General features: G+C 43.0%; 1 protein-coding gene across 6 annotated transcripts in view; it reads left to right on the top strand.

The window, feature by feature from the left end:
- The window catches only part of stard13a (StAR related lipid transfer domain containing 13a), a 66,317-nt gene extending 39,882 nt beyond the window's left edge, over positions 1-26,435 (top strand). For 4 of the 6 annotated variants that reach the window (XM_054730807.2, XM_054730809.2, XM_015961594.3 and 1 more), the window contains 13 exons: positions 10,190-10,261; positions 13,644-13,725; positions 14,521-14,584; positions 17,236-18,521; positions 20,561-20,731; positions 21,163-21,322; positions 21,412-21,610; positions 21,692-21,905; positions 22,769-22,883; positions 23,341-23,583; positions 23,675-23,892; positions 23,972-24,148; positions 24,786-26,435. In XM_054730807.2, the coding sequence (XP_054586782.2) occupies positions 10,190-10,261; positions 13,644-13,725; positions 14,521-14,584; positions 17,236-18,521; positions 20,561-20,731; positions 21,163-21,322; positions 21,412-21,610; positions 21,692-21,905; positions 22,769-22,883; positions 23,341-23,583; positions 23,675-23,892; positions 23,972-24,148; positions 24,786-24,900 (3,116 nt within the window). In that variant the 3' untranslated portion in view covers positions 24,901-26,435. Of the gene's footprint in view, positions 1-3,532; positions 8,470-10,189; positions 10,262-13,643; positions 13,726-14,520; positions 14,585-17,235; positions 18,522-20,560; positions 20,732-21,162; positions 21,323-21,411; positions 21,611-21,691; positions 21,906-22,768; positions 22,884-23,340; positions 23,584-23,674; positions 23,893-23,971; positions 24,149-24,785 lie in introns of those variants that run through there. The other 2 variants (XM_054730808.2, XM_015961595.3) reach the window with 2 other exon arrangements.
- The last annotated feature ends 1,098 nt before the right edge of the window (positions 26,436-27,533 follow it).

The following is a 27,533-nucleotide window of genomic DNA, read 5'->3' as shown; positions in this document are numbered from 1 at the left end:
CAGTGTTGTGCCGTTGTCAGGTAAAAACTCTGCACTGTATTTTAATTTAAATCTGCCACCGCTATTGGCTAAGAGGTATGCTATGACGTAAACTGGTACATTGTGATGTCACAGTGCTGTTGTGAGCCTGTGTGTGTGTATTTGTTAGTGGCTCCGCCCTCTCGGTCTGCCAGGCAACAGCATTTGTTGCATTTTTCAAACATGAGGTGGGAGTGGAGTTAGACTCTGGTAGGGGTTGACTTGCTCTTTAAGTATGGCCTGGGAAATCAAATGAAGCTGTTAAACAAATCCTTACATTTGACCAGTTTACTTTTGATTCTGATGGCAGGGAGGGTGCTAGAATACTACTACAGGCGGGCAGCTGCTCTGTTAGAGACACATTTGTAAAAAAAAAAAATACTACTAACAAGCCTTCGATTATTTAGAATTTCAGTGAGTTATCATAACAATATCAAACATCAATTCAGTTACAGTAACTTTAGATACAACAAGTTGTTCCAAAATTCAACAGAAAAAGAATGCATCATCAAAGTTATTTCATCTCAGTGGCAACATGAAAATATTTCTCTTGGCAATTCTGATCAATTTCAGATGAATTAACTCACATGTTTTGTTTTAAACATTTCACATTAGGCTAAATTATCACAAAAAATTAAAATAAATCAGGATTACTAATGCTGAGGCTCTGCCCTCAGCAGGGGGGTCACAGGGGGCCCAAGCTTTCTGTCAGGGTAGCACTGGCCCACCCTGGGCCCCTCCTAGAACCGCCCCTGAATGATGGCATAAAAGAGGCTGTTCTTTCTGTGAGGGTGACAACGCCTGAACATACCTGCATCAAAAGATTGTCAGCGCGATTTAAATACTAAAGGTGATTCATTAACTTTCTGACATTCTTAAACTATTTACGTTTTGCAAAGTGTAAAAACCTGGTTTCACTAAATTGGAGACGCTTTTATACCAAATATGTTTTTCATAAATCCGGTGGAAGACAAAACCCAGGAAGGCTGGAGCGTCATTGTTTGTGTTTCACCTAACCAAGTGGTCGCTTCCTTTATTTCCTGTCACATGACTCTAGCTTCCTAAAGAAAACACAACATCTAACAAAAAAATAACAAACATGTTCGTCTGTTTGCTGTAAGCGACCATCTTCCAAATATGTGCTTGTTCTTCAGTATTTCACGGTATATTTTTGAAGGATGACATTATTTTCTGTTCCAAGACTTCATGTAAAAAAAAAAAAAAAGGACAGAAATGTGTCAAAAACCTCCTCCTCTGTAATTAATTAGGTTCCATTAGTCTAACACTGCATGTGTGAAGGGAAACATGACAGGAATGTCGATAGGAAAACATGTTTCTGCAAGTGGCGGTGATGGAACGACTTCTAACACTTCCACTCCCTCCTTCATCCACTAATACACCCTCTTTCAACACACACACACACACACACACACGGATCAGAGCAACCCACATCCCAGCAGCTAGTCGGAGGAGAAAGCATTAAATTATACAAAAGCTCAGTTGCTGCACATCCATCTGATATTATAAACGTCTCGCACACAACCTAGGTCCCCATTCCTGCTTCATGCTACATGAAAATAAATAATTCACTTTAAAGTTATTTTTTAGGTTTGCTTCTAAGATTAAAATACATATTTGTGTGTTGCTCACTGCTGAGTCAGTGACAGAGGTTATGCATCAGCTGTTTGCCAGTAAGGCTGATGTTTGTGTTTTTTGTCATTCTGGCAAACGGATTTGTGAACTGATGTGATGTAGAGTTGTTTACTGGGCCGCCTATAGACTGAAACTTGAACACATCTCCTGTTTTTACATCTCAGCAACTTTTTACTGTAGGTCAGCATCACTGTGCTTAAATGGCTACAGGTTAGCGGTTATTCCTTTGCATCATGGTGAAATTGAATCTGAATGCAGAGACAAAACACGCTTTTGTAATTCAGCTTTTCAGATGCAGCCACATCGTTTTAGATTAGCATGTAGTCTCTCGTTCATTCCTTATTGTTTCATGAAGTTTTGTGTGACATGAACACACCTATCTCAAGTTCAGACATTTATTTTTCCAATTAAATGCAAAAAAAGGTCTTTATTTGTTTAACTGCCACCAATACTAATTGCCTTTATCGTAAACAGTCTGAATAACTCAGATGTGATCCAGACAGTTGTTCTTGCAGTCTTAGCCTGAAGCTATGATCCGATGTGATTGGACTGGACCTGTAACACTTTTCTGTAACACCCTCTGCTGGAGGAACATCTGCATGACCAAACAAACATGATCTTCCTTCTGTGTCTCCAATCCAGGCAGTTAATGCACACAAAACCCCCACATTTTATAGACCTGCTGCGGTATTTGTCTCATAATGAACATTTGTGTTTGTTAAAACACTGTAATGGATGCTGAACCTGCACCTGTCTTGTATAAAAGTGATTCGGTTTTACTGAAATTTCCTGAGGGCAGGACATCGCTGCAGATGAAGCGTTTGAGACTGGACCGACATTTTCATGTTCCATCATTCTTCCACTGCCTCGTTTTGACCCTTAAACATGGAGGACTAGAGCTTAAGTGTATGTGGGAACAAGGACGTAGTTTTGACTTTAGAAGTAGGGGACAAACAACCGGCATGAGGACCGGTGGGGTTTGGGGATCTTTACAGTAAGTATACAAAAAATATGTATAAAACTAGAGCCTAGAGGCTCTTTTATGCAATGTCAGGCATGCAGAACTGTCAAGTACACAGGTGGAAGGAACGGCCAATCACACGCTAGCGAGTTTCAGCAGAGCCAATAGATGAGCTTATGGACGGTTCTAATGGGAAACGGGCTTCAACACAAGTGGTTGTTTTCCACTTGGTCCTAGTGCTCATGTCTATTTAATATAGCGTATTATAGTTTTTGGATGGTAAAAAGTACAGGGGACAAAATTGACTTTGGAAAAATTGGGAGGGTCATGTCCCCGCTTGTCCCCCCCAAAACTATGTCCATTTTCATTTTCATTTCATTTCATTAATTTATAATATTTTGCACCTGGCTGTGCACATCTCAATTAAACAATACGTTAAAAGAGACGGATGTTACAACACGACCATGACTGAAAAGGAGCAGGAAGAAGAAAAATCTTACAATACCTGCTCCATTCTTAAACATATATAAAAAACATTTACACATCGATGGTCTGTCAGTCAATAACCCTCCAAACAAACAAATCCAATATCAGACTAAAATTATATATTTCACCAATTTACAATCTCCACAATGTCCATTATTCAGCAAGTCCATACATTTGAAATATTCTATTTTTATATAACCTCTTAAAGAGAAAAATATTTCCACGTGTCTTTAACTCATTCTGTAACGAGTTCCACAATTTAACACCACATACTGAAGTGCAGTTCATGTGTGGGAACATGGGTGCTCTCCAAGGTGTGTGTGTGTGTGTGTGTGTGTGTGTGTGTGTGTGTGTGTGTGTGTGTGTGTGTGTGTGTGTGTGTGTGTGTGTGTGTGTGTGTGTGTGTGTTATTGTCTCCTGCTTCTTATCTATCATATATTCAAAAATGCTCACCAGTCCAGAGTTTTTTCTCAAAGGGCCCCATCTAGAGGTAGAAAAATGCATTGCACTGTTTGGCTGCTCCTCTGCTTCGGTGACTGAAAGCAACACCTCTCATATGTGAGCGTGCACCTTGAGCCGACAGCAGAGTGAAAATACATCCTTTAAAGGCGTAGTTCACTGAAAAACATTTTAAATGATTTTTTATGATTAATTATAATTGGTCACTCTTGAGTTTTTCATGCAGGCTGAACAAGAAATTAGTCTCCTACTTCTATCTCCTGCATTAGCCTCTGATAGGAAATAGAAATGCAAGGATTTGAAAAACCTGACAGATCTACATCACACTGTCACTTAACATTCATGGTGTCATCCATCTTGACACATGAAAGTGAAGGCTGCTGTTGGTGTAGCGTCCAGAAGACAGCAGAGAACCTCTCGGCTAGAAGCTAGCCTTTAGCATTAAAAACTCCACCACATAGCAGAACTCTTCCAGGCTTGCGTTATTTGTGAAGATAAAACATCAGTGTTCCAAAATAAACGGTCAGTAGAGTCATATTGTTGTTAGCTAATCAGAGGTGAGATGTCCAAATATCAGGAAGCGAGACTCTCCTCTGATCTGGCAATCTTCTAGATCCTGAAACATGCGCACCAGGGCTTTAAGTGGCCAGAGTACAACTAACAAAGCATTCATTCCTACTAGAGACCACTGCAAATGTATTAATTAAATGAGTGAACCACACCTTTAATAATATTCTCATATTTATATAAAAAAACTTACTTCATTAGAAATGTTGCCGACTTTGCATCATTCGAGGTTATTCCACAAACGCGCACACACATACTCTGAGACTGACATCTGTACATAAACGGATGTTCAATGCTATTGGCTAATGCTGAGCAGCGCCAAATTCATGGTGTCATCTGCAGGATGTGGGGCGGGGTTAGCAAAAGAACACATTTGTAATCCAATTATTACTTTACCACTTTCTTTCAATTAAAATATGTTTTTCTTTTTTCTTTTTTAAAGGTAATTTTTTGTGAAGCGCCCCGTGATCCTGAGAGGAGCTATATAAAAGATGGTTTCTTTTTCTTCTTCATAGTACAGAACAAGACCATCACTTCTATAGACTTCTGTGGACTTCTAGAAGTCATACAAAATCCCCGAAAAGGTCAAAAACTCCAAATTACTGCTTTAAGAAACAACAACTACATCAAATAAACACAAAATACTCTGTAGTTCCTCTCAGTGTCAGTTATCCCCTCTGAGCCGCTCAGCCGAGAAACTTCCTGCTCCTGCTGCCGTTCTTAGCCCACATGTCGCTCTGGGAAATTAAAAGCAGGAAATGATGTCATGTGTGGCCCTTTATGGTCCCTGAGACCCAGGAGTAGGTGGATACAGCAGAATAAAGATAATTTAAAAAAAAGCAGTTTGAAAGTCGAGGTTAGCGGCATCGGATAAAAGGCAGGAAATGAAAGCCAGAGAAAGAACTCTGATTAAAGAAAAAAGGCTGTGAGGACATTAGGGTGCTTGTTTTGAGCCTATTATGTAACACCGTTGGCACACTTGTTATGTACCTCTTTGTCCCACACAGAGGAGCACAAATTCATATTCTAACACACAGTGGAGCTCACACACACCAACCGTCTGCCTTTTCTCTTGTCACTTACTCCCCGCAGCAGGACTGCAGTGACTTGAAACAGAGGGGAAAAGCACAGTTGGCAGCTCGGATTAGCTCCATCCGACTGTGTGCTTTGTGGTGTTTGGTGGCCTACTTATTGCCTGTTTGTGTACTAATTAATCTCTTGATTAAATTCTGCACAGATGAATAATGGTGCTTTGTTCCCACGCTGACAGGAGCTTGTTTCTCTGCACAAACAAACAACATGGAAGCTGTCGACAGCGCGTGCACCTTTCTTAACCGAGCATGTCGTTTTGCGTTTTTAAACAGTAGCTTCAATGTAACGTGGAATGTTTGTTCATTACAGGTTGATGCAATTCTGCAGAAAAGCATTTTGCATTTATAGAAGAGCAGGGTTTTAATGAGGCTTTCTGTTCCAGACATATCTTGGTTTAAATTGTTAGCATCAAATTTTAGCTAATATGTAATAAAAAACTTTTGTTATGGTGGATGAAAATCTTAAATTAATCATATAAAAGTGTCAGAGAAGATTGTGTGATTCTGCAAAAGGATGAAAGCTGGTAAAATAGTTATTGCAATTTAGTTGGAGCACTATAACTTAATATAGTGACATATAATGCATCAGAATTTGATCATTTAAAGGGGAAATATTAGGTTAACATTCGTTTTGTATCCTTTTATGCAACTATGTGGGTTTCTAATGCAGCTAGAAACACTCCAGATGTGAAAATAAACTGTCCATCTGTTTTCTGTCAGTGGAATTATTACAAGTACTTTCAAAAAGTCCCCTTTGTGATGTTACATTCAGGCTAACTACATAGAACCACCTTGTGAGCACAAAAGAGCTGCTGTAGAAGGAGCAGCAGCTCTACTCTGGATATTGGAGTTACTCAGCTTATAGCAGCCTGAGCGAGAGATGGGTGGGTGTGGCTTGTTTTCTTAAAGTAACAGAGTCCTGAGACGGCTCATTCTGGAAGGCCCTGAAAATGTCAAGAATAAAAACGGCTGAAAGGTCTTTATGGGCGAGGAATTTGGATCAAAGAATGTCATGAAAGTGTTTATTATCAACCCCTTAAATGCAACTTTTTTCAATTTTAAATCTTTTTCTTGAGCCAGTATGTACTAAAATGATCCTTTACAGGGTTAATGAAATGTCACTCAGACCCCCCACCACCCTCTGTGGTCAGAATACCACATTTGCAACTTCAGAGTGCCGGTCCGGCACCTGTTAAACACAAAAAAAATGTAGCTTTCATACCTGTCACTGCAGTCTGTCTCCAGCACATTTCCTGCATGTTTTAGATCAGGAACACAGCTGATTTGTTTCATTTAGTGATGAATCACTCCTGTAAACACTAATGAAGGCTGGAGAGACATTTCAGCTGTTAGATTATGTCAAGGCTATTAAATTCTGGGCCTCAAGGGCCAGTATCCACCACATTTTGGTTTTAACCCTGCTTCAACACACCTGATTTCAATCAGCAGGTGATTAACAGGCTTCTGCAGAGCCTGGTGAGCTGCTGCACAGGCAGGGGTGGACTGGGATCAAAATTAGGCCCTGGAATTTTTACGAATCGTCGGCCCTCATTTGGCCATCCCCATTGGGAGAGCGGTGGGGTGGGGGGTGTTTCCGCCCACGGACTGGTCTATGGGCTGAATGTGAGATCTAATATGGACTGGGACTGTTACATTACAAGCAGGGCCAGACCGCTGCGACCGGGAGCCCTGGCCTTCCAGATCAGCTCATTCTCCACGGGCGGAGATCACCGGGTCATTAGCTACATGCTAACTCAGTAAAACAACTCCTACGTCATCGCTCTACCGCGTTTTTCTTGCTAAAAACGCCTGGAAACACTCTGTAAGCTTCGGGTTACCATGTAGCTAATGTTCTGCAGGTCACCACATGTGGAGTAGTGTCGGCCCAAGCTGGGCAAGCAGCCCACCTGGCTAAGCGGCCCACCGGGACAGTGCCAGGATGCCCGATAGGCCGGTCCAACCCTGTGCACAGGTGATTCAACCACTGAATCTAATATGTTGGACTAGAGAAACCACTAAAAGGTGCTGGATACCGGCCCTGGATGGCCCGGGATTGAATAGCCCTGGATTAAGGTGTTAAAATAACAAACGTGCTGCGAGGAGATAAGTTTCAGTTTTGCTTTGACCACAGATAATTAATAACTGACACCAGGGGCTGCTAAATGCAAGCAAAACAGCCAAGTGTGCCTTTAAGCCTTTAATTTCAATAAAATTCTAATCTTTTCCACTATTGTCAACAAGAAAATATCAGATCCAATTGAAAACAGGTCTTGTTTGCATTAAACTAGTCAAAAAACAAGTTATAAATCCAAAGCTTTACTTTTATAACCCGCTGTTGTTTAGTTGGTTTGTAATTTTCAACAATCTAAAGATTTCCCTCATTATTTCAAATTAAATGCGACCTTTCTGAAAGAGTCGACCATTTTTACAGTTTCACACCGAGTAAACAAACAAGTGGCGGAATGCCGTCCTCCCTGCGGTTTTCCCACAAGCTCCAGCTCCGCTCCCTGTCCCTGAAGCCGTCTGACTAGCTCATCCTTTCTGCCTTCTCTGACTCACTGGGGGCGACATCTGGACTATTTAAAGTCTCTAGTGTGTGCACACGTGAGTGAGTACACTCTGAATTCTCCCACACAGTCTTCTGGTGAAGCCTCCAGCAGCTGACGTGAAGCGAGGGTCCAGCGGTTGTCAGCCTGCAACCTCCAGAGTTTGGCTGATGCAAACAGCAGCTGAAATGAGTCATTTCCTGCGTGGACCTGGCGGGCCCACAGCAGATCTGGTGCCCGCGGAGGAGATGTGGACTTTTCTGTAAGAGCTAGGAGAGAGACTGGGGATCAGGAGGATTCTGTCGATAGATGAAAGAAAGTGTGAGGGATTGTAAAGAAGGGTTGAGAGCAGAAAGCATAGGGAGGTTTGTTTTTATTTATTTTATGTTTAGGAGGAAAGTTGCGTGAGACAAGAAGGAAGAAGCAGAGCAGAGAGAAACTGTAAAAACAGACAGATTTTGCATGTGGATGCTGACGATGATGAAAGTGAGAGAGAGAAGGTTGAGTGGAAAATTAGAGGGGAGAGAAAACCTGCATGGAGCCGTTTGGAAGAGGGAGGCAGAGCTGTAAACGAACGGTCTGGAGAGGCAGCAGGGAGGAGAGCGCTGGATGGATGTTCAACAGGATGGGAATTAAAATTCAGCAGAGTTACAGGAGCATCCCGTACTCCTCACCATGAGGGAATCCAGTAAGTCTGGGCAGCACGAGGAATCACTCTCCTTTGGAATTTCTCCATCTGTTTTCAGAAAGCTTCAAAAATGTGTTTTTTCTGTTATTTTTTCCAAGATCGTTGCTTCGTGATTTAGAGGGACGGATTATGAACGGAATGTCGGAGAAGGGATGTAACTGCTAGATTGTGGTGACCGTATCAGTTCCTCAAACTTTTTGGGCACAGAGAGGTTTAAAAGTTTTGTTGTTGCCTCATTTTGCTTTGCTGAATTTGCTCGAAACTTTAAACTGCTGACTGAGGCGATCGAGAGTCCATGAGTGCGTGTTGGAAGGAGTATAGGACAAAAACGGTGTAGTAAACGAGCCAGACATAATTAAATTCATAACTTATTGGTTTATTCAGTTTTTATTTTTAATGTCTCAGTCTCAACATTTCTACATGTGCAGAAGCAAATGTGTTTCTCTGACTTCTACCGTGCTGAAGTCATGTCAGCACAAAGAGTTTAATCATCTCCTGACACACACACACACACACACACACATGCTGGGTTAAACTGCGCTGGTGGAAAATAGCTGTAAAACAGAGGGCTGTAAAAGGTCTTGTGGTGTTGGCAGTGGGGTGTCATGAGTTGTGGTGCAGCGTGTGACCCTGCTGTTTCTTTACCTGCATCTTTAACATTTTCCTTATTTACATTCACAGTCTGTCTTTTTTATTCATTCAAAGGTGGTAATACAACTTAAAGTCAAAAACTATTTTTAAGTACTAATATTTATGTGGTGTGTTAAAGTTCACTTTTGTATTGAAACATCATGTTTTTTAGACTTTGTTTAGTTTGAATAGTTTTTTATATAAATATAGCTCAGTCCGTGTGTCAGTAAGACACTGACTGCTCTACCAGAGAAACAGGGACATTGGAGCCATTTTTAAGTTATGTGCTCGCCCCGTAATCGGAAGGTTGCAGGTTAGAGCCCCGCTCAGTCTGTCGCTATCGTTGTGTCCTTGGGCAAGACACTTAACCCACATTGCCTGCTGGTGGTGGTCGAAGGGACCGGTGGCGCCAGTGCTCGGCAGCCTCGCTTCTGTCAGTGAACTCCAGGGCAGCTGTGGCTACATCGTAGCTCATCACCATCAGTGTGTGAATGTGTGTGTGAATGGGTGAATGACTGGTTGTGTTGTAAAGCGCCTTGGGGGGTTCCAGGACTCTAGAAGGTGCCATATCATATACAGGCCATTTACCATTTACCATTATGCAGAAGTTTTACATTATTACTAATACATGTAAATTGCTTCCTGAACAGCCTTTGTTTGTAGAAATGGCTTTTATAAGCTGATGAGCTAACGGCTAGGATAAACCAGCCAAGTTGCCATCTTTGAACAACTCTAATCGGCTGAATTTCACAGCAGTTCATGCAACTTTAGTTGGAAAAGTTTTACTTCAGGTCTAGTTGTGCTTGGCCTAGCTGTTAGCTATTCAATCCTATTTCTCTCAACATGTGCCAGACAGGAAGTTTATTCCGGTGTTTTCCCAAAGGAAAAATACATTCCAGAATGTTCCTTCCTTGTGTAGTTGAAATGTTCACGTAGAATTTTAGACCTTTGACTCATGTCATTTGTTTATCATATAGTTAGATCAGAATTCGATAGAACTGTAAAATCTAATTGAAATATTTACGCAGAAGAAATGAAACGGTCAAAATCTGTTTATCAAATGTAATGCTCAACTTTTATATGCTTGCAGAGATTGAGGCTAAAGAAGCTTGTGATTGGCTTCGAGCGGCGGGATTTCCACAGTACGCTCAGCTCTATGAAGGTACCACACACACACACGCACGCACGCACGCACGCACGCACGCACGCACGCACACACACACACACACACACACACACACACACACACACTTTATACAGCTGTCTCGTCTCACACAAAAACCCCACTCCTTGTAGTTACTACTTTTTTGTTTACCGTCTGTCCTCTGTTTCCTTTTTGCATGATCTTTTCCATCATCTATGTTTTTTCTCTCTTCCTGCCATCCCTCCATCTCCACATCCTTGTCTTCTGTGCTGCTGCATTCTATTTCCAGGCCTCAGCTCCTCTCCAGAGAGGAGGGGTCATGGGAAAGGCCTTGGTATCTCTGCTGGGACTCTCATAGCTCCTCTTTCTCCTCGTGCTTCAGCTCCCCTACCACATTCCTTTTGTCCATCTCTCTGCTGAAACGTGCTGTGTCTTATGCTTACTCTATTTTTGTTTCTCGCATCAATCCAATATCTCTGTCCTCTTTCCTCTCCGGCTCATCTTTGCAAACCTTCAGGCGTTTAGCTCATGCGATGATCATCAGGTCTACTACAGGCAGGAAGTGGCTCCTTTAATCCAAGAAGTCATTCTTTCCAGAACACACACTGCTTTTCTGAGAAAAACTGCAAGATTGAGTGATTTTCGGGTTAGGGTCTGCTTACACAACAAACAGCTGCACTCTTTTAGTGATGTGTTTGAGAAGAAGAATGATGAAAAATTAACACCTGCTGTGGAAACTGAGATTAACCCTGACCAGAGTGACATGCTAACAGCTAGTCTGAGCACTAAGGGCAAAATGGAGTATTGCTTTCTTAAAAAAAACTCAAAATGGAGAAAGATATGACAGATAATGCAAATATCATTAAAACGAACCTTTAAACTTTCACTTTTGTCTTATTTTATAGTTATTTAAGCAGAAAGGACATTTCAAAACTCCAAGATGCACAGGAAGTGCAACAACTAGTTGCTAATTAGGTCTGCCAAAAATAAATAAATAAATACACTAAAACAAAATACAAATCTGTGTAAGTTATTTTACATCAGTATCAGCTTCATTGCCAAGTACAGGAGTGAGTTTTTTTTAACTACCAGTGGAAGAGCATCCTCTGCTGGGCCTTTTTCATGAGGGAGCTGATGGACTTCTTCCATTTGAGGTCATGGGTGACGGTTAGGGTGGGAATTGATAAGTTTTTATCAATATCAATGGCATTGTTGATTCTGTCTATCGATCCTCATCAATTCCCTTATCAATTACGGAGTAGGTTAATAGGTGGCCAAAAAACTAATAGCACACGGCCTCCTGCATGATAAATTTTGGTTTGTTTATGATAAATAGTCAGTTGTACCTTTTATCGGTTGGAAAGATCTTTTCAAATGTTTTCCCTGTGAAGGCAGAGTCATCGTGTCTGGTGCAGTGTTGCTGTATTTTTTGCAGAGTGGGAAAAATCTCACCACAGGTCGAACTTTAGTCGCTGGAGTCTACTGGTGTGGAGGTGGTTACCTTAATTTCCAGACTATGGAGCGCACCTCAACATAAGCCGCACCTACTAAGTTTTTAAAAACACATGGAATTGTACTTGTATAAGCTGCACCGGGCTAAAAGCCGCAGATATCCACCGGATATCTGCTGAATTGAAAACGTAGTTTAACTGAACGTAACTGAGCTGATCAGTATCAAACAAAACAGTAAAGTTATTGATTCGTTTATTCATCCTCCTCCTGCACACTGAAACCACTGAAGTCATCTTCTTCAGTGTCGGAGTTGAACAGCCTCAGAAGAGCTTCGTCACATACCTTTTCTGTGGCGATGTCATCGTGTTGCTGTCATCATCCCCGGGTGAAGCTGGCTTGAATGAGTTCTTCCCGCTGCCGTCTCCAGCGCCGAACCATGGATTCATTCATGCCAAGCTTACGTGCGGCAGCACTGTTTCCCTCCTTTACTGCCAGATCGATGGCCTTCAACTTAAATGCGGCATCATATGAACTCATACGTGTAGTTTCCATGATGAGGGGGTATGGATTTGAAAAAAAATTCTTCGTCGTGCCAGCTGCTTGCATGTGCTAAATTAAAATGAGCACTTTCTTCGATTTCCACTGTTGACTTCCACCTGTTTCACTTTCTGCTAAAGCGCCCCCTAGTGGCAAGTGAAGGAAAATCTTCAGTAAAGCCGCACCTCTTTATAAGCCGCACGGTTCAAAGCGTGGGAAAAAAGTAGCAGCTTATGTTCTGGAAAATATGGTTTATGAGGTAAATGACGCAATAGGCAGTGTTAGTTGATTAGTTACCTGCGGTTTTAACAGGAGAGGACGTGCGAACGTCACCGCTGCTGCTGCATTGAAATTCATTAGTCCGGAGCCCAAATGCTTTTGTATCTTTGTAGTGTTTCTTCTCCTTGATGAAATATCTACTTTGCAGTTATTGCAAGTTACCCTGTTGTCATCCTGTCTTGTCAAATATAGCCAAAATTTCAAGTGTTTCCTGCTTATGTAAGCTATGCAAACGTGTGTGTGGTGACGTCACTCGCGCAGACTGGAATTGATAAGGGGAATCGTTTGCAAAAGTGGCGAACGATTCCTAGGAATTGAAGCAATGAGAACCGGTTCTCAACCAGCACCAGTTTTCGATTCCCACCCCTAGTGATGGTGGTCCCAAGAAAGCGGAAGGAGTCCACAGTTGATATGGGAGTGTCCATCAGGGTTATGGGGGAAGTGGAGCTGACACTCTCCTGAAGTCCACAGTCATCTCCACTGTCTTCTGGGCCTTCAGCTCCAGGTTGTTATTTCTGCACCAGACAGTCCACCTCCCTGTTGATGGACTCATCCTTGCCTGAGATGAGAACAATGAGGGTGGGTGTCATCTGCGAACTTGACCAGTTTCAGGGACTGGTGGTTGGAGGAGCTTCTGTTGGTGTAGATGGAGAATAGCAGGGGGGAGAGGACGCAGCCTTGGGGGGTGCTGATGTTGGTGGTCCGAGTGTTTGACACATTTCCCAGCTTCATGTGCTGCCTCCTACTCGTCAGGAAGTGCGTTTGTCTATTGCAAACTTTCTGGTAATGTCAAGGTTATCGACAGCATGCCCATGAGTTGCAATAAATGTTCTGAGGTTAGAGTTTCTAAAGACCATGTGGCCCTGTTCAGACTAGCTATTAGCTTGTCAATCACTATTCTCAAACTGATAAGATACTGTCAAATACCATTCCACTCTCTCTCTCTCTCTCTCTCTCTCTCTCTCTCTCTCTCTCTCTCTCTCTCTCTCTCTCGTTAGTGCTAACAGTGTTGGCAGCAATCCTCAGACTTAATCGACTGTTATGCAGTGGAGAAAATATTTATCTCATCTGTCACTCATTAACTAACACACCATTTCTGTCTTCCTTCATCCTCTTTGTCTTGTTCTGGCAGATTCCCAGTTTCCTATCGACATTCCCTCAGTTAAAAGGGACCACGACTTCCTGGACCGGGATCTGGTTGAGCCTCTGTGCCGGTAAGGACTCCTTCCACCACCAAATTCCCATCTGAGTCGTCTGTGTTCGGCACACTGACTTGTCTCCGCTGCCAGGTGCCAACACAAGAAGTCTGACCCCAACCCATAATGAACTCCCCAGTTCCCACTTTGACATGGTGGCTTTGATCTGGTCACCTCCCCTCCCCTTCTGCCACTCTCTGATCTCTTATTCAAAGAGAAGTGAGCCTCAGGGGGCAAAATAAAGAGGGGTGTGGTTGGATGAGGGGAGTTTTAGGGCATTTTTGAGTCTTTTTGCACATCCTAATGATATAGTTATTACTTCCCCATCCTACTTATGAAAGTTTCCTACTCTTCATTTGAGCAGTTGCATCTTCCTAACTTTTTCATGCCTTGCTGCCGACACCTTCGTCTCCATGGGTGTAGTTACAGATGATTCCTAACATGAGAACGCTCTTCAGACCCCCAGCAAATTGTCTTGAAAGCTATGAGAATGAGGGGAGGGGGGGGGGGGGGGATGTAGAAGAGGATTTTGCTGCATTTGGGAGTGGAGGCAGTGGGGGTGGAAAGAGGGAGAGAAAGTAAGTCAGACAGTGCAATGAGAGGTGTGAAAGATTAAAGAAGAAAATGAAAAGGAGTCCTGCTGACAGTGACTAATCAGACAGGAATTAGAGAGAAGGGTGGATTTTGAGGATGGGAAGATTACAGAGGGAATGTGAGAGGAGTCACAGAGCAGAAAACCCAGTTGTGACTGTATGTGTGTGTGTGTGTGTGTGTGTGTGTGTGTGTGTGTGTGTGTGTGTGTGTGTGTTGCAGACGTTTAAATACTCTAAACAAGTGCGCCTCCATGAAACTGGATGTCAGCCACCCCAAGAAGAGAGTAAGTGTTTTTTCTTCTAATATACTCTTAATGTTCTTTATGCCTTCTTTAAGCTATTTCATAAGATTTTTAGCTATATTATTCTGTAGTTTGTTTCAATTTCTAAAGAAGTAAAAAAGTAATCCTTTGTAAACGCTGCTCATGGGTGTTGATGTTTTTCACACCAACTGAAAGCCTTATTTCTATAATTTTTGGTGTGCTTTGTGTGAAGAAAGTGTTTGTTTGTGTTTCAGAGCTGATTTCTTAAAGTGTCTCGCAGCTGGAAGATCAGCTTTTTTTTAAAACAGTCACTGATGCTGTAATTAGGGGCACCTTTGCTTCTTCTGCAATTCCAATGACTCAGTTAGCTGCTGATCTTTTTGTGTTTTCTTTAAAAAGACTCAGTTTTTGATCAAAGCCTTCAATTCGAGGAGCCGTCTTGACAGATACATCCAATAAAGTTCTGGTATTTTTTGATGCAGTGAGACAACTTTTAAAGGGAACATGATGCAAAACTCACCTTTTGCATCCTTTTGTGCTGCCATGTGAGTCTCTACTGCTTATATGAACACCAAATGTGAAAAAAAATTCATCCGTCGGTTTTAGGTTTTAGGAATGATGTGCCCAAAACAATTAATTTGAAACATTACCCATTTGTGACATCACAAATGAGGACAGTAGCAGAGAACCACCTCTGACCTCTCCAGGCTGGAGGAACAGTGGTTCTACTGTGAGCCCCTCCCGGATATCGGACCTTCTAAGCTTATAGCAGTCTGAGTGGGGAATGGGTGGGCACGGCCAGTTCCAGCTTGTTGTCTTAGTGACAGAACCCTCATTCTGGAAGGTACTGAAACAGTCAAATTAAACTGCTGATATCACTTTATGTGATATCAGCAAATAAATTCATAAACATGTATCAGCTACAGAACTACATATTATGTTTTAAGTTATAAAGGCAGATTTACTAGATTTATCTGGTTTTAAATGCATACTATGCAACTTTTTCTTATTTTAAAATAATTTTCTTGAGCCAGTATGTGCTAAAATGACCCTTTATAGGGTTAATGAAATGCCACTCATGACCCCACTACCCCTTGTGGCCAGAAAACTGAACTTGCAACTTCAGAGTTACTGTTCTGGCCCCTGGTGGATTTAGTTAAGTGGGGCTTACATGGCCGTCACTGGAGTTTGCATCCAGCATGTTTTAGATCATGAACACAGCTGATTTGTTTAATTTAGTGATGAATCACTCCTGTAGACACTAATTCAATTCAATTCAATTCAATTCAAAAATACTTTATTAATCCCAGAGGGAAATTGATTGCTGTAGTAGCTCAGAATAATAATAATAATCAAGTCATCAAAGAGTTGTTGTATATTACAATGGCTGTTGGCAGGAAGGATCTCCAGTAGCGGTCAGTGTTGCAGCGAAACTGAAGAAGCCTCTGACTGAAGACACTCTTCTGTTGTCGGACAGTCTTGTGAAGAGAATGCTCAGGGTTGTCCATCATTTTCTTGATTCTCTGGAGAATCCTTCTTTGCATTATCTCCTCCAGCGGTTCCAAAACTGCCGAAACTCTGGCTGAGTCCTTGAAAGGCCTTGGAGCTCCTCCATCTTGTTGGCCAGTGATCTCACATTGCCCATTATGATCAATGGAAGAGATGGTTTGAATTTCCTTTTTCTCTGTCTCTGTTTTGCTCCCGCTCTGCATCCACACTTCTTGCGTTTTAGCTCATTTGGGATTTGAGGCTTCAGTTGAGGTATTATTTCAGCCTTTCCAATGTTAATCAGCTGCTCCCAATTGTAAACCAGCTTGTTGCCATGGTTACACATCATAACAAATGCTCAAAAAGTGAAAAAAGCTCAAAAATAGCAGTAAAAATCATCAAAGCTTCAAAGCACCAGAAACAAAATACCGATTTTCTTGAGAAACTAGAAGAAAAAATGCCCAAGAAAAGGCAAAACTTACATATAGTCAACAGATTGAAACATTGATTGATTGATTGATTGATTGATTGATTGAACAGAGCCACTCCAACATGCAGCCACCCAGAGCAGTGCAGTTCCTTGCTAATAAGGCTGAGCAGACATTTCAGCGGTTAGATTAAGGTGTTAAAAAGACGAACATGCAGCAACGAGGGGAGTTTTACTTTTGCTTTTACTAACGGACAGTGGGGGGGTGCTAAAAGCAAGCCAAGACTACTTAGTAAATCCCTTTAATCATATATATAAACCACCAAAAAGTTCCCGAGCGCAGTCACAGCTGCAGCTCACCGCTATCCCAGGGGATGGGTCAAATGAGGAGATGACTTTCACCAGTGTGTGATGACTACTGGAACTTTAACGTTAATCATCACAGGCTTTCCAGCCTGGTGCACAATCTTGCATCATTTGCCGTTCGGGTGAGGCACTCTCCTAGCTTGTACCCTAAAATTGGCAGAATATTGTGCAGTTTCCTTTTTGTAGGACCTTTATTGAAAAAGTGGAGCTGGTCTGTTTCCAGGGAAACTAATGCAGCCTATTGCTAGTTTGGATTTATCCTAATATGAAGGAATAAATACAAAAATTTCCGAGGATAACACAGAAAAGTGCTCAATGGAAGTCATGTTGTTTGGAGAACTTTGTGTATGACCAGAGACTAAAATGTTTTGTTGATTGTGTTACTTTGTAGAGTGATGACTCTGATGAAGATGACCCTTTGGCCATTAGCAAAAGGTGGACGTTTGAGTGGAGCAGTCGACGCTGGTCTCGTCTACAGGACTTCCTGTTGGACAGCACCAATGAGAGCAGCCCGACGGGTCAGGAAGAGGGTCTACGCAGCACAGTGAGCAGTGAGAGCGTGTTGACAGACTTGAGTGAGCAGGAGATCACAGAAGTCTCCTCGCTCCACAGTGAAGACTCAGCCTCCGCTCTACCAGACTCAATATCCATGGCGTCCCTCACTGCTTCTTACCAACTGCCAAGGGAACTTCCACACTACAACTCCTTACCAATCAAGAGCAGTCGCCCCGGGCAAGGAGGGCGGAGCAAAGCTAAAGAGTTTCTGCGTCGAATGGAAATGATGCGAACTTGGGGGCCATCAACGAGGCGGAAAAGCTCAAATCGCAGGCCACCATTGGTCATCAGTGGGCCGGTGTTACAGGGGGAGGAGCCTCAGGCACTTCAGGTGCTCCAGTGTACTCCCATCAGCCAATTACAGAACAGTCCAAAGGAAATCCATGAAACTGATGAAGATGATTCCGTTTTTGTTAGCCAGAACTGTAAAGACACTGAGACTGTGAGTCCCACCGATGAGTCGGCGGTTCTCAGCGTTCAGGAACCTGCTAAACCCAGAACTGCCAGTAAGAGAAGCAGCATGTACCTGGAGGATATGGAGTTACCTTCTCGGGGTAAGAGGACTGAAGGTCAGAGAAACCACTTTCATTCATATGAAAATCTCCTCATCCACATCCCCAAAGACCACAAACCAGGAACCTTTCCCAAAGCGTTATCCATAGAAAGCCTGGCACCGTCCACCGGTGACAAGAACAACAGCTCCCAGTCACAAAACCAAACCTCCTCCCCCGAGAACGGCCTTGGTGGACTCTGGATTGGTAAACCTTTATCTAAACCAGCCTGTCCTGCAGCCCCGCGGGGGAGCAGGGTGAGTGTTTATGACAACGTACCCGGCTCCCACCTGTACGCCAGCACCGGAGACCTGCTGGACCTGGAGAAGGAGGACAACTTGTTTCCTCACCTAGATGACATCATCCAGCACGTCAGCGGTTTGCAGCAGATAGTGGACCACTGGAGCCGCAGTGTTCTACCAGAGGGGGAAACGGGGGAGGAGGAAGGGGAGGGCAGGACCACCCCCAGTGAAGGGGAGAGAGATGGGGTCTCCCTAAACGACACAGATTCAACAGGGACCAGTCGGGAGAGGCGGGACTCTGGAGTCGGCGCCTCCCTCACAAGACCTCGGTGAGTCACTGCGTGAACATTCTGTATAACCTGGGTAGTTTTAGCCTCAGTTTTTATTGGTTAAATACCTGATGGACTTCACACCAATTGATGAAATTGTGCCAACACCACCACACTAAACAGTTAAAAACAGCAATAAGTCATGTAGTCTTTTAAATAAGCCAATAGTCCAACACTACTTAATCACTTAATTCTGACATAAAACAAACATAAATGTAAAAAGAGAAATATTGAAGTTATGAATGACAGAAGTTAAAGTATGGGTTTAAAAATGTTTGGAACATCGTTGTCACTTTACTGTTAGAAATGCAAGATTAAGACGTGACTACATTTCATCTGTAGCTAAAAGACCTACAATCTTACAACCAGTGGCGGAGCTAGGATTTTTCTGAGTATGGGGGCCATAAAGGGGCCAAGTATTAGTCCAACATCCACATAAGACATCGTCGTCTTCGTCTTCCTCCACTTATCCGGGTCCGGGTCGCGGGGGTAGCATCCCAACTAGGGAGCTCCAGACCGTCCTCTCCCCGGCCTTCTCCACCAGCTCCTCCGGCAGGACCCCAAGGTGTTCCCGGACCAGATTGGAGATGTAACCTCTCCAACGTGTCCTGGGTCGACCCGGGGGCCTCCTGCCGGCAGGACATGCCCAAAACACCTCTCCAGGGAGGCGTCCAGGAGGCATCCTTACCAGATGCCCAAACCACCTCAACTGACTCCTTTCGATCTGGAGGAGCAGCGGGTCTACTCCGAGTCCCTCCCGAATGTCCAAGCTCCTCACCCTATCTCTAAGGCTGAGCCCGGCCACCCTGTGGAGGAAACTCATTTCGGCCGCTTGTATCCGCAATCTCGTTCTTTCGGTCATTACCCAAAGCTCATGTCCATAGGTGAGGATTGGGACGTAGATCGACCGATAAATCGAGAGCCTGGCTTTCTGGCTCAGCTCCCTCTTCACCACGACAGATCGGCTCAGCGTCTGCATCACTGCAGATGCCGAATCAATCCACCTGTCGATCTCCCGATCCCTCCTACCCTCACTCGTGAACAAGACCCCGAGATGCTTAAAATCCTCCACTTGAGGTAGGACCTCTCCCCCGACCCGGGGGCAAGCCACCCTTCTCCGGTCGAGAACCATGGTCTCAGATTTGGAGGTGATGATCCTCATCCCAGCCGCTTCACACTCGGCTGTGAACCTACCCAGCAAGAGCTGAAGGTCAGAGCTGGATGAAGCTAGGAGGACCACATCATCCGCAAAGAGCAGAGACGAGATTCTCCTGCCACCAAACTCAACACACTCCACACCACGGCTGCGCCTAGAAATTCTGTCCATAAAAGTGATGAACAGAACCGGTGACAACGGGCAGCCCTGGCGAAGTCCAACCCTCACCGGGAACAGGTCCGACTTACTACCGGCTATGTGGACCAAACTCACGTTCCTCTGGTAAAGGGACTGAATGGCCCTTATCAGAAAGCCACCCACCCCATACTCCTGGAGCATCCCACACAGGGTGCCCCTGGGGACACAGTCATAAGCCTTCTCCAAATCCACAAAACACATGTGGATTGGTTGGGCAAACTCCCATGCCCCCTCCATCACCCTTGCAAGGGTATAGAGCTGGTCCACAGTTCCACGGCCAGGACGAAAACCACATTGCTCCTCCTGAATCTGACATCACATTAGAAATTCCTATTTGGTACATTAGCACCACGAATAATTGGACTTGGAATTGCATCACCTTTAATCTCATCATTGTGCAAAGAACAGATGAGTGAGAGAACCGATGCACTCCAGGGGGCCAATCACCAAAGGGTTAAACACAGTTGGCTCTCTGAGTTAAACTCTCTTTTTATGATTAAAATTTGTCATCTTTATGAGCGGAGTTTTGTCTTACATAAACAAAGACAAATATGTAAAACTAACATGATCAACAATCCAATTGTCCTAAATAATAACAAATAGGACACAAATTTAAATATATTTTGTTTCTAATAATGAATTCACAGACTGTCATAACTCTCTTGACATGTTCCACTCTCCTCAGTCTACGGTGGCCCAGTTTCAGGACTTCTGATCATCTCAACCAGCCAGCATCTTCACTACAGATCAGCAGCCAATCAGCAGGCCAGCTCAGCCTGCTGCAGAAGTTTTCTCTGCTCCGCCTCACCGCCATCATGGAGAAATACTCCATGTCCAACAAACACGGCTGGACGTGGTGCGTGCATGCTGCTACACTCCTAACACATCCAGTCTGCATGTTTACAGACTCGTTCTCGTTTTTGCACGGTTCCTGCATGCTCCTTGTGAATTAGTTTTAATGTGCCCTTCAGATCTACTGTAGCTCTTAACAGCAGGACCACGTGCACCATTAACACCTTCATGTATGACCTGAAACATCCAGTTAAACATCAATGAGTTTGTCCATGTGTAAATGTTTAACAACACCTGGATTTAGATTTTTTTTTTTTTTACTCGTGGCACTTTCAGTCGCCGTCGTCCACAAACACAAGCGTGTCCCGGTACCATTAGCACTCAGTCCTGTTATTTTATTGAACCCTGAAGGGATTTCCTGCTGAGGAGATAATAAAAGCAAGACGTGCTCTTTCTTCCACATACGTCCCTAATCTTTTTCTTTGTCGCCGGCAGGTCCGTGCCAAAGTTTATGAAGCGCATGAAGGTGCCGGACTACAAAGAGAAGAGTGTGTTTGGTGTTCCTCTATTTGTCCACGTCCAGCGCTGTGGGTTTCCTCTTCCTCTGTGTTTACAGCAGGCCCTCAGCCACCTCAGATCTCACTGTCTGGACCAGGTGAGACAACAGGTTCTACTAGTTAAAACTGAACACAAAGCTGGGAGCCCACTGCTTATGCTTCCTCCCCTCTGGTGCTCCGCTCTCAGGTGGGACTGTTCCGGAAGTCTGGCGTAAAGTCTCGGATCCACGCTCTGAGGCAGCAGTGTGAGTTGTCTCCTGACTGGATGAGCTACGAGGACCAATCAGCGTACGACGTGGCCGACATGGTCAAACAGTTCTTCAGGGATCTGCCCGAGCCTCTGCTCACGAGCAAGCTGGGGGAAACCTTTCTGCACATTTACCAGTGTAAGTCTCTTTTTTTACATGTTGCTTCAGCAACAGCTATCTGTCATTTCAGATCCATCGTGACTTCTCTTTTTTTATCAGATGTTCCAAAAGAGCAGAGGCTGCAGGCAGTCAGAGCCGCCATTTTGTTGATGCCAGATGAAAACAGGGAAGTTCTTCAGACACTGCTTTACTTCCTGCGTGATGTCACTTCCTTGGTAGAGGAGAACCAGATGACGCCGATGAATCTGGCTGTTTGTCTCGGACCGTCGCTCTTCCACCTCAGCATCCTGAAGAACGAGACTCTGTCACCGAGGTGGGCAGCGAGGAAAACATTAAAGCTAGGGTCCGTAGCTTGATGTCATCAAGGAGACACAAATAGCCTTGTAGCGCTCACGGACAAGTAATGTTTCTCACACACATCACTACCTGCTGAAATATCTCTTCAGCCTTCATCGGGTTCTTTAGCAGCGTCTAATCTCTTGTTTTAATCACATTTGCAGTGCTTAAGCAGGGAAACATCTAAAACTGGCAGGAATCTGACACTTGTGATGCTAGCACACCCCTGCTAACTCTACAACAGGCTAAAACAATAGTCTGATGTAGCTATGCTAACCACTTAGCTCCAATACACAAAATATAAATTCCCTTTCATTGCCTTCTCTCCTCTTTCACATTTAGCTTGAAGTTTACAGACTGACACTAATTCTATGCTGGTCGAGTTAGCATTCAAGCTAGGTTGGTATGCTAAGTTGATTGAGGCGTTTGCATCACCCCGTAGTGCATGCTGGGAGCTGGGGTTCATTGTTGTTGATTGACAGCTCCCTCTTGTGGATACACAACCCTATTGGTCAACGCTCTAGGCTCCTGTAAATGATTTGTTTTGCTGTATAGGGTAAGGGAGGGGTTTTAGAGAAACATAAATTATGAAACATCACCTATTTTTTTGTCCTAGAACAGGGTCAGTTAGTCACATTTAAATATTTTTAAGTTGCTTTCAAACTGTTATAATTTTTAACCCAGCTTTAATTTGTGAACCTAAATTAGTGACTTCTTCATAGCTTTTTAAATCTAAAATGTTAATATCTTGTAGTTGCTTTAGTATAAAAATTCTAGTAAATATATAATCATTATTTTTAGTTAGTTTGAAATCATTTTGTGTCTTTTCTATTCCGTCAGGTCGATCCAGAAGAAGTACACGACAGGCCGTCCGGATCAGAAAGATCTAAATGAGAACTTTGCTGCCACTCAGGGTCTGTCCCACATGATCGCAGAATGCCAACATCTTTTTCAGGTCAGCAGAATTTATTTCTCCAAGATAATGCATGAAGTAAATTTTAAATTAGACATGAAAACTGAAGCCAAAGCTTCCTGTGCTGAGTTATTACTATTCAAGGTTACGCTGGAGTCGTGTTTGCTGAGCTCAGTTCCAAAGTGTTGACTCCTCATTTCCTCAATGCCGTCAGTAAATACAGCAAACGGCTGCTGTTGGAAACGGAGAGAAATAGGACTGATTAGTTTGCTTTTTCTGGAGATTATTTTGGTTTAAGCACTTTTTTGTTTTTCAAAAAACTGAGACTGACCCTTTTTAACCCGAAGAATGAGAAGAAATGACCAGGATGAACCTGGTTCTTGTCAAATGTGATTGTTTTAGTGGTTAATTTTTAGCTTTCTACTAAAAGATTTTCATTAAAGATGATTCTGTGCCTGACCTGAAGTATTTTAGTACACCTTCCTCGTCTTCTTCCTAGATCCCAGAAGAAATGGTGACCCAGTCTCGTAACTCCTACATGGAGGCTGCGCTGATGGTGCCTCCGCTGAACGAGCTCTGCAAGGCTCATGAGGACGACGAGGACGTGGAGGAGGATGAGGAAAGTTCCTATCATGCACACCTGGAAAGGCTGATCCAGAGCCTGCTCAAAGAGGCTAAAGATAAAGGAAAAAGCTGGATGTCCCGTCCGTCTTCTGACCACACAGAACTGGCATTTAAAAAGGTACTGGCATTTAAATAGAAAATAGTTATCACACTTCTAGATCGTCATTTTATTAAGGTAAATGCTTCAGCTGTTCATGTTTGTGTTTAAGGTCGGAGACGGGAATCCTCTAAGGCGGTGGCGGGTTTCAATCGAGGTGTCGGCGGCTCCCACTGAGGTGTTGCAGCGGCTGCTGAGAGAGCGGTCTCTGTGGCTGACCGAACTACAGCAAGAGAAGGTTCTGGAGACACTGGACAAACAGACGGACGTGTACCATTACTCCTGCTGTAATATGACGCCTCAACCCATCTGTGACTATGTGGTACTAAGGTACGTTCACTGACTCATTTGTGACAATTTAATGAGTCTGATGTCAAATTTACCTACTTGTGTCTCCGTGGACACTCAGATCGTGGCGTACAGACATGGGCAAAGGCTCCTGTGCGCTGGTGTGTGTGTCTGTTGAACATGAAGACAGCCCTTGCACCGGAGCTGTTAGGGGGGTGGTCTTGGAGTCACAATACCTCCTTGAGCCCTGTGGGACAGGGAGGACCAGGCTCACACACATTTCTAGAGTTGATCTCAGGTCAGTAGGTGTTTTTTTCCCCTTTTACTAAATTTTTGTAAATATTATGTGTTATTATAAGAGTTAACACAGTTGATAAATCTGAACACTGGAGAACTTGAGGTGTGACACAGATATCAAGAATAAAAATTCATTAAACCTTATCTATAACAGAAATGTAATTTGTGGCGTACCACAAGGTTCTGTACCAGTACCCAAGTTGTTTATGTATGTCTTTGTTTTTTTAAGGTAACATTTGTGACTTTTGTTGATGACCCCCATTTTTTGTTTTAGTGAGAAAGTGAAATAATTAAGGAAATAATAATTAAGGATGTTCAATGTCGGCTTTTTGGGATAATATCGGACATTCCTGTTAAAAATGGTTTAATGTGAAGTTCTCATGAAAGGAAAAGGAAACTAAATTGTTTTAGGTAAAAACTGTGAAATATGTAATTTATTTAATTCAATTGCAACTCTAAAAAACTTAAAGGTTTATTTAATAAAAGGTGTTTGTATATGTTATACTCTTCTCGTACTATACCAAATATCTCTGATTGTGTTGAGATTTGAGAAAAAGCTTTAAAAACAGATCTGATAGAAAGTGACATAACTAAAGTAAATCTTAATTTAAATTCCATGTATTCTTTTTATATTCCAGGGGAAGATCTCCAGAATGGTACAACAAGATTTTTGGTCATTTGTGTGTTAATGAAGTCCAGAGAATTCGCTCTTCTTTCCTTCCTTTAGATCAGAGTCCTGAAGCCAAAGTCTGAGCCTCAAACAACAACCTGAGGCCAAGTCATCCACCTGGGCTTTTCACGGTGCTGAGTTAGAGAGGCACATTATGCTTTATCATATTGTTGGGTAACAACATAGTACTTATTTATATTTTTAAATTTGTATTTCAAAGCCAGCTTTGAGTCACACTTTCAGGATTAGTTTCCAGTTCTGAACTTGGAACAATTCATTTTATTTGTGATTACAAGTTAAAATAACTGTGTATTTTTAAGAGTATGACATTGTGTTTTTATTTATTATTCCATTGTTGTTGTTGTTTTTTCTCATAAGTCATCAGCATTTAGTCCAATATCACGAAAAAGATTAAACAAACACACCTGAGAAAGGTTAAAGAAAACAGCCAGCACCAGTGAGTTTGATCATGATGGTTTCTGTATTGTTTTTGAGGTGATCTTTGGCTAAAGTTAGTAACTTTAAGTTTTTGTTAAACTTTAATTGCTCATGAATGGAGTCTTTAGCTAAACTATCAGATCTAAATAACTGATTTAGTGATTTTTAGAATTTTCTACATCAGTTTATTTTTTGGGTGGCCTGCTGTTTCCTTTATTTAAAACAGGCCATTTTCATCAACAATTTGGCTTATAGTGTCCATTTAAAAAAATCACCCAAAGAAATTTGAAGCTTTAACCTAAAGAATCAAACTTTTTTGCTCCATGTGCACTTAATCATGTTATTAAAAGCGAACGATACAATGATCTAGTAGTAAGATAAGGCGATCTACACTTGTACTCTAAAAGGTATTTAATAAAATACTAGTTGTGTTGTGAAAATGTTGAATAAAATAAATAACTGCAGGAGAAATCTGAAAAAGGGACATACTCACCGGGTCCATTACCATGCTTTGAACTGTAGCGTGATGATGAGTCTACAGAACACATTGTGTTGGCTTTCACTGGATTTGGTTTCCTCTCCACACCTTCAGTGATGATCTTGCCCAAAGAGAACATTGTTTTCTTTTAAAGTTGTATCTCTGTATGTGATTTGTTTTCTGCTGTTATTGATGTCTAAGACATGTTATCATTTCACTGCTTCTGGGAAGCATGTTTGAACTTTAGCGTGCGTGCATGGTTGTGCCCGTTTGTCGGCATTTTGAACACAGTTACAGCCCGTGCTGTAAATATCTGCAGCTCTCTTTGTGCCATCAATGTTCTTCAGGGTCTTCCTATCATATTGATACGCTGAAATGTGAACCTTCGACACCATCCTTCAGAAGCAATAGCATACTGAGACTGCCTTGGCTTTTTATTTTGTCTTGGCTGTAGGCAGCGTTGCCATGGTGCTGCTATGATATAATATCTCCATAGTGCCCGTAATCCTGCGTGGATGCCTTCTAGCTGGGGAACGATGGCTGTGTGTGTGTAGTTATGTGTGTGTATGTGTGTGAGTAGTGACTTTGACGTGAGACTTGGCATTTGTGTCGAGGCTCCAAACCGAACTGAGGGCAGGGTGATTTGTGCTTGTCGACTGAAAATGAAACCATGCCAGGAGAATAAAAAAATTTCAGAAATCACATTTGTGTTTGATGTATTTTTGTTTCAAGTTTTCTTTTATTAAGAACTAATGTTTGTATTTTTCTTGCTAAAATTATTCTTGTCCATTGAAGCTGGGGTCCGTAGCGTGACATGAGGATGAAGGATAAAGAAAACACTTATTTTCAACAGGCTGAAAAAGTTAATTTAGGACGGCGACTGCTCATCTCACTAATTTTACGTCAAACTAGAAAATAACTTATCACCCCATTGACTTGCATTTTTTTAATTAATGTAAACATCATTTATGGAAACATCTGAAACCAGCAGGAATAGAGCAGTTGTTATCTTAACACACTCCTGGTAATGCTAAAACGGGCTTAAACCATTGTCCAGTGTAGCCATCGACATACATATATGGACAATGGGTTTCCATAGACTCCAATAAGTTTTTGAACTAAAATGGGAGGTGGCCACCACCGCCATTTTGACCGTGTCACAGGTTCCATCAAGCCCAGACAATTCCATAAAAAGAAAGAGAGGTGGAGCTGAGGGTGGGGCTGTAAGGCTGGGATCAACTGACGACACCCGGTCGAACTAGCTACAAGCTAACCTGAAGCTAAACCAAAGCTAATGCGGAGGTGGGAGCTAAGCTAACGGAGGTAGCAACCTAGCTACAACCGGAGTTAACTGTGCACAACACCAGAGCTTCTGAGTCAGAGATACGCCGGGCTGACCGCTGGGTAAAACCGGGTGGAACACAGAGGTCTCAGAGAGCTCCATAAGCCGGCAGCCGCACAGCAGACAAGCGCCGCTGCGATCTGAGATGCGCAGAGCTGCCGCTGGGGAGAACCGGGTGGAAAAGTTTCCATCCCAGAGCTCCACAAGCCGTCAACCCGCGCAGCAGACAGAAGCCGCGATAGACAGAGATGTGCCGAGCTGCAGGGAGACCCAGCTGTCAGCCTGCGCAAAACACAGAAGCCGCGATCAGACAGAGATGCGCCGAGCTGTGGGGAGGCGAGAACGGGTGGAAAACATCGGTCTCCCGAGAGCTCCACCAACATGTTATATTTCAACCCATTTTTTAAAGTGCAGCATTATGTTAAATGCACTGGGTTTTACCCTATTACATTTAAATT

This window comes from Nothobranchius furzeri, chromosome 10 (assembly GCF_043380555.1).
Source record: "Nothobranchius furzeri strain GRZ-AD chromosome 10, NfurGRZ-RIMD1, whole genome shotgun sequence".
Classification (NCBI taxonomy): Eukaryota; Metazoa; Chordata; class Actinopteri; order Cyprinodontiformes; family Nothobranchiidae; genus Nothobranchius; species Nothobranchius furzeri.
Note: the sequence above shows the minus strand (reverse complement) of the source record. Positions and strands in the feature narration are given on the sequence as shown.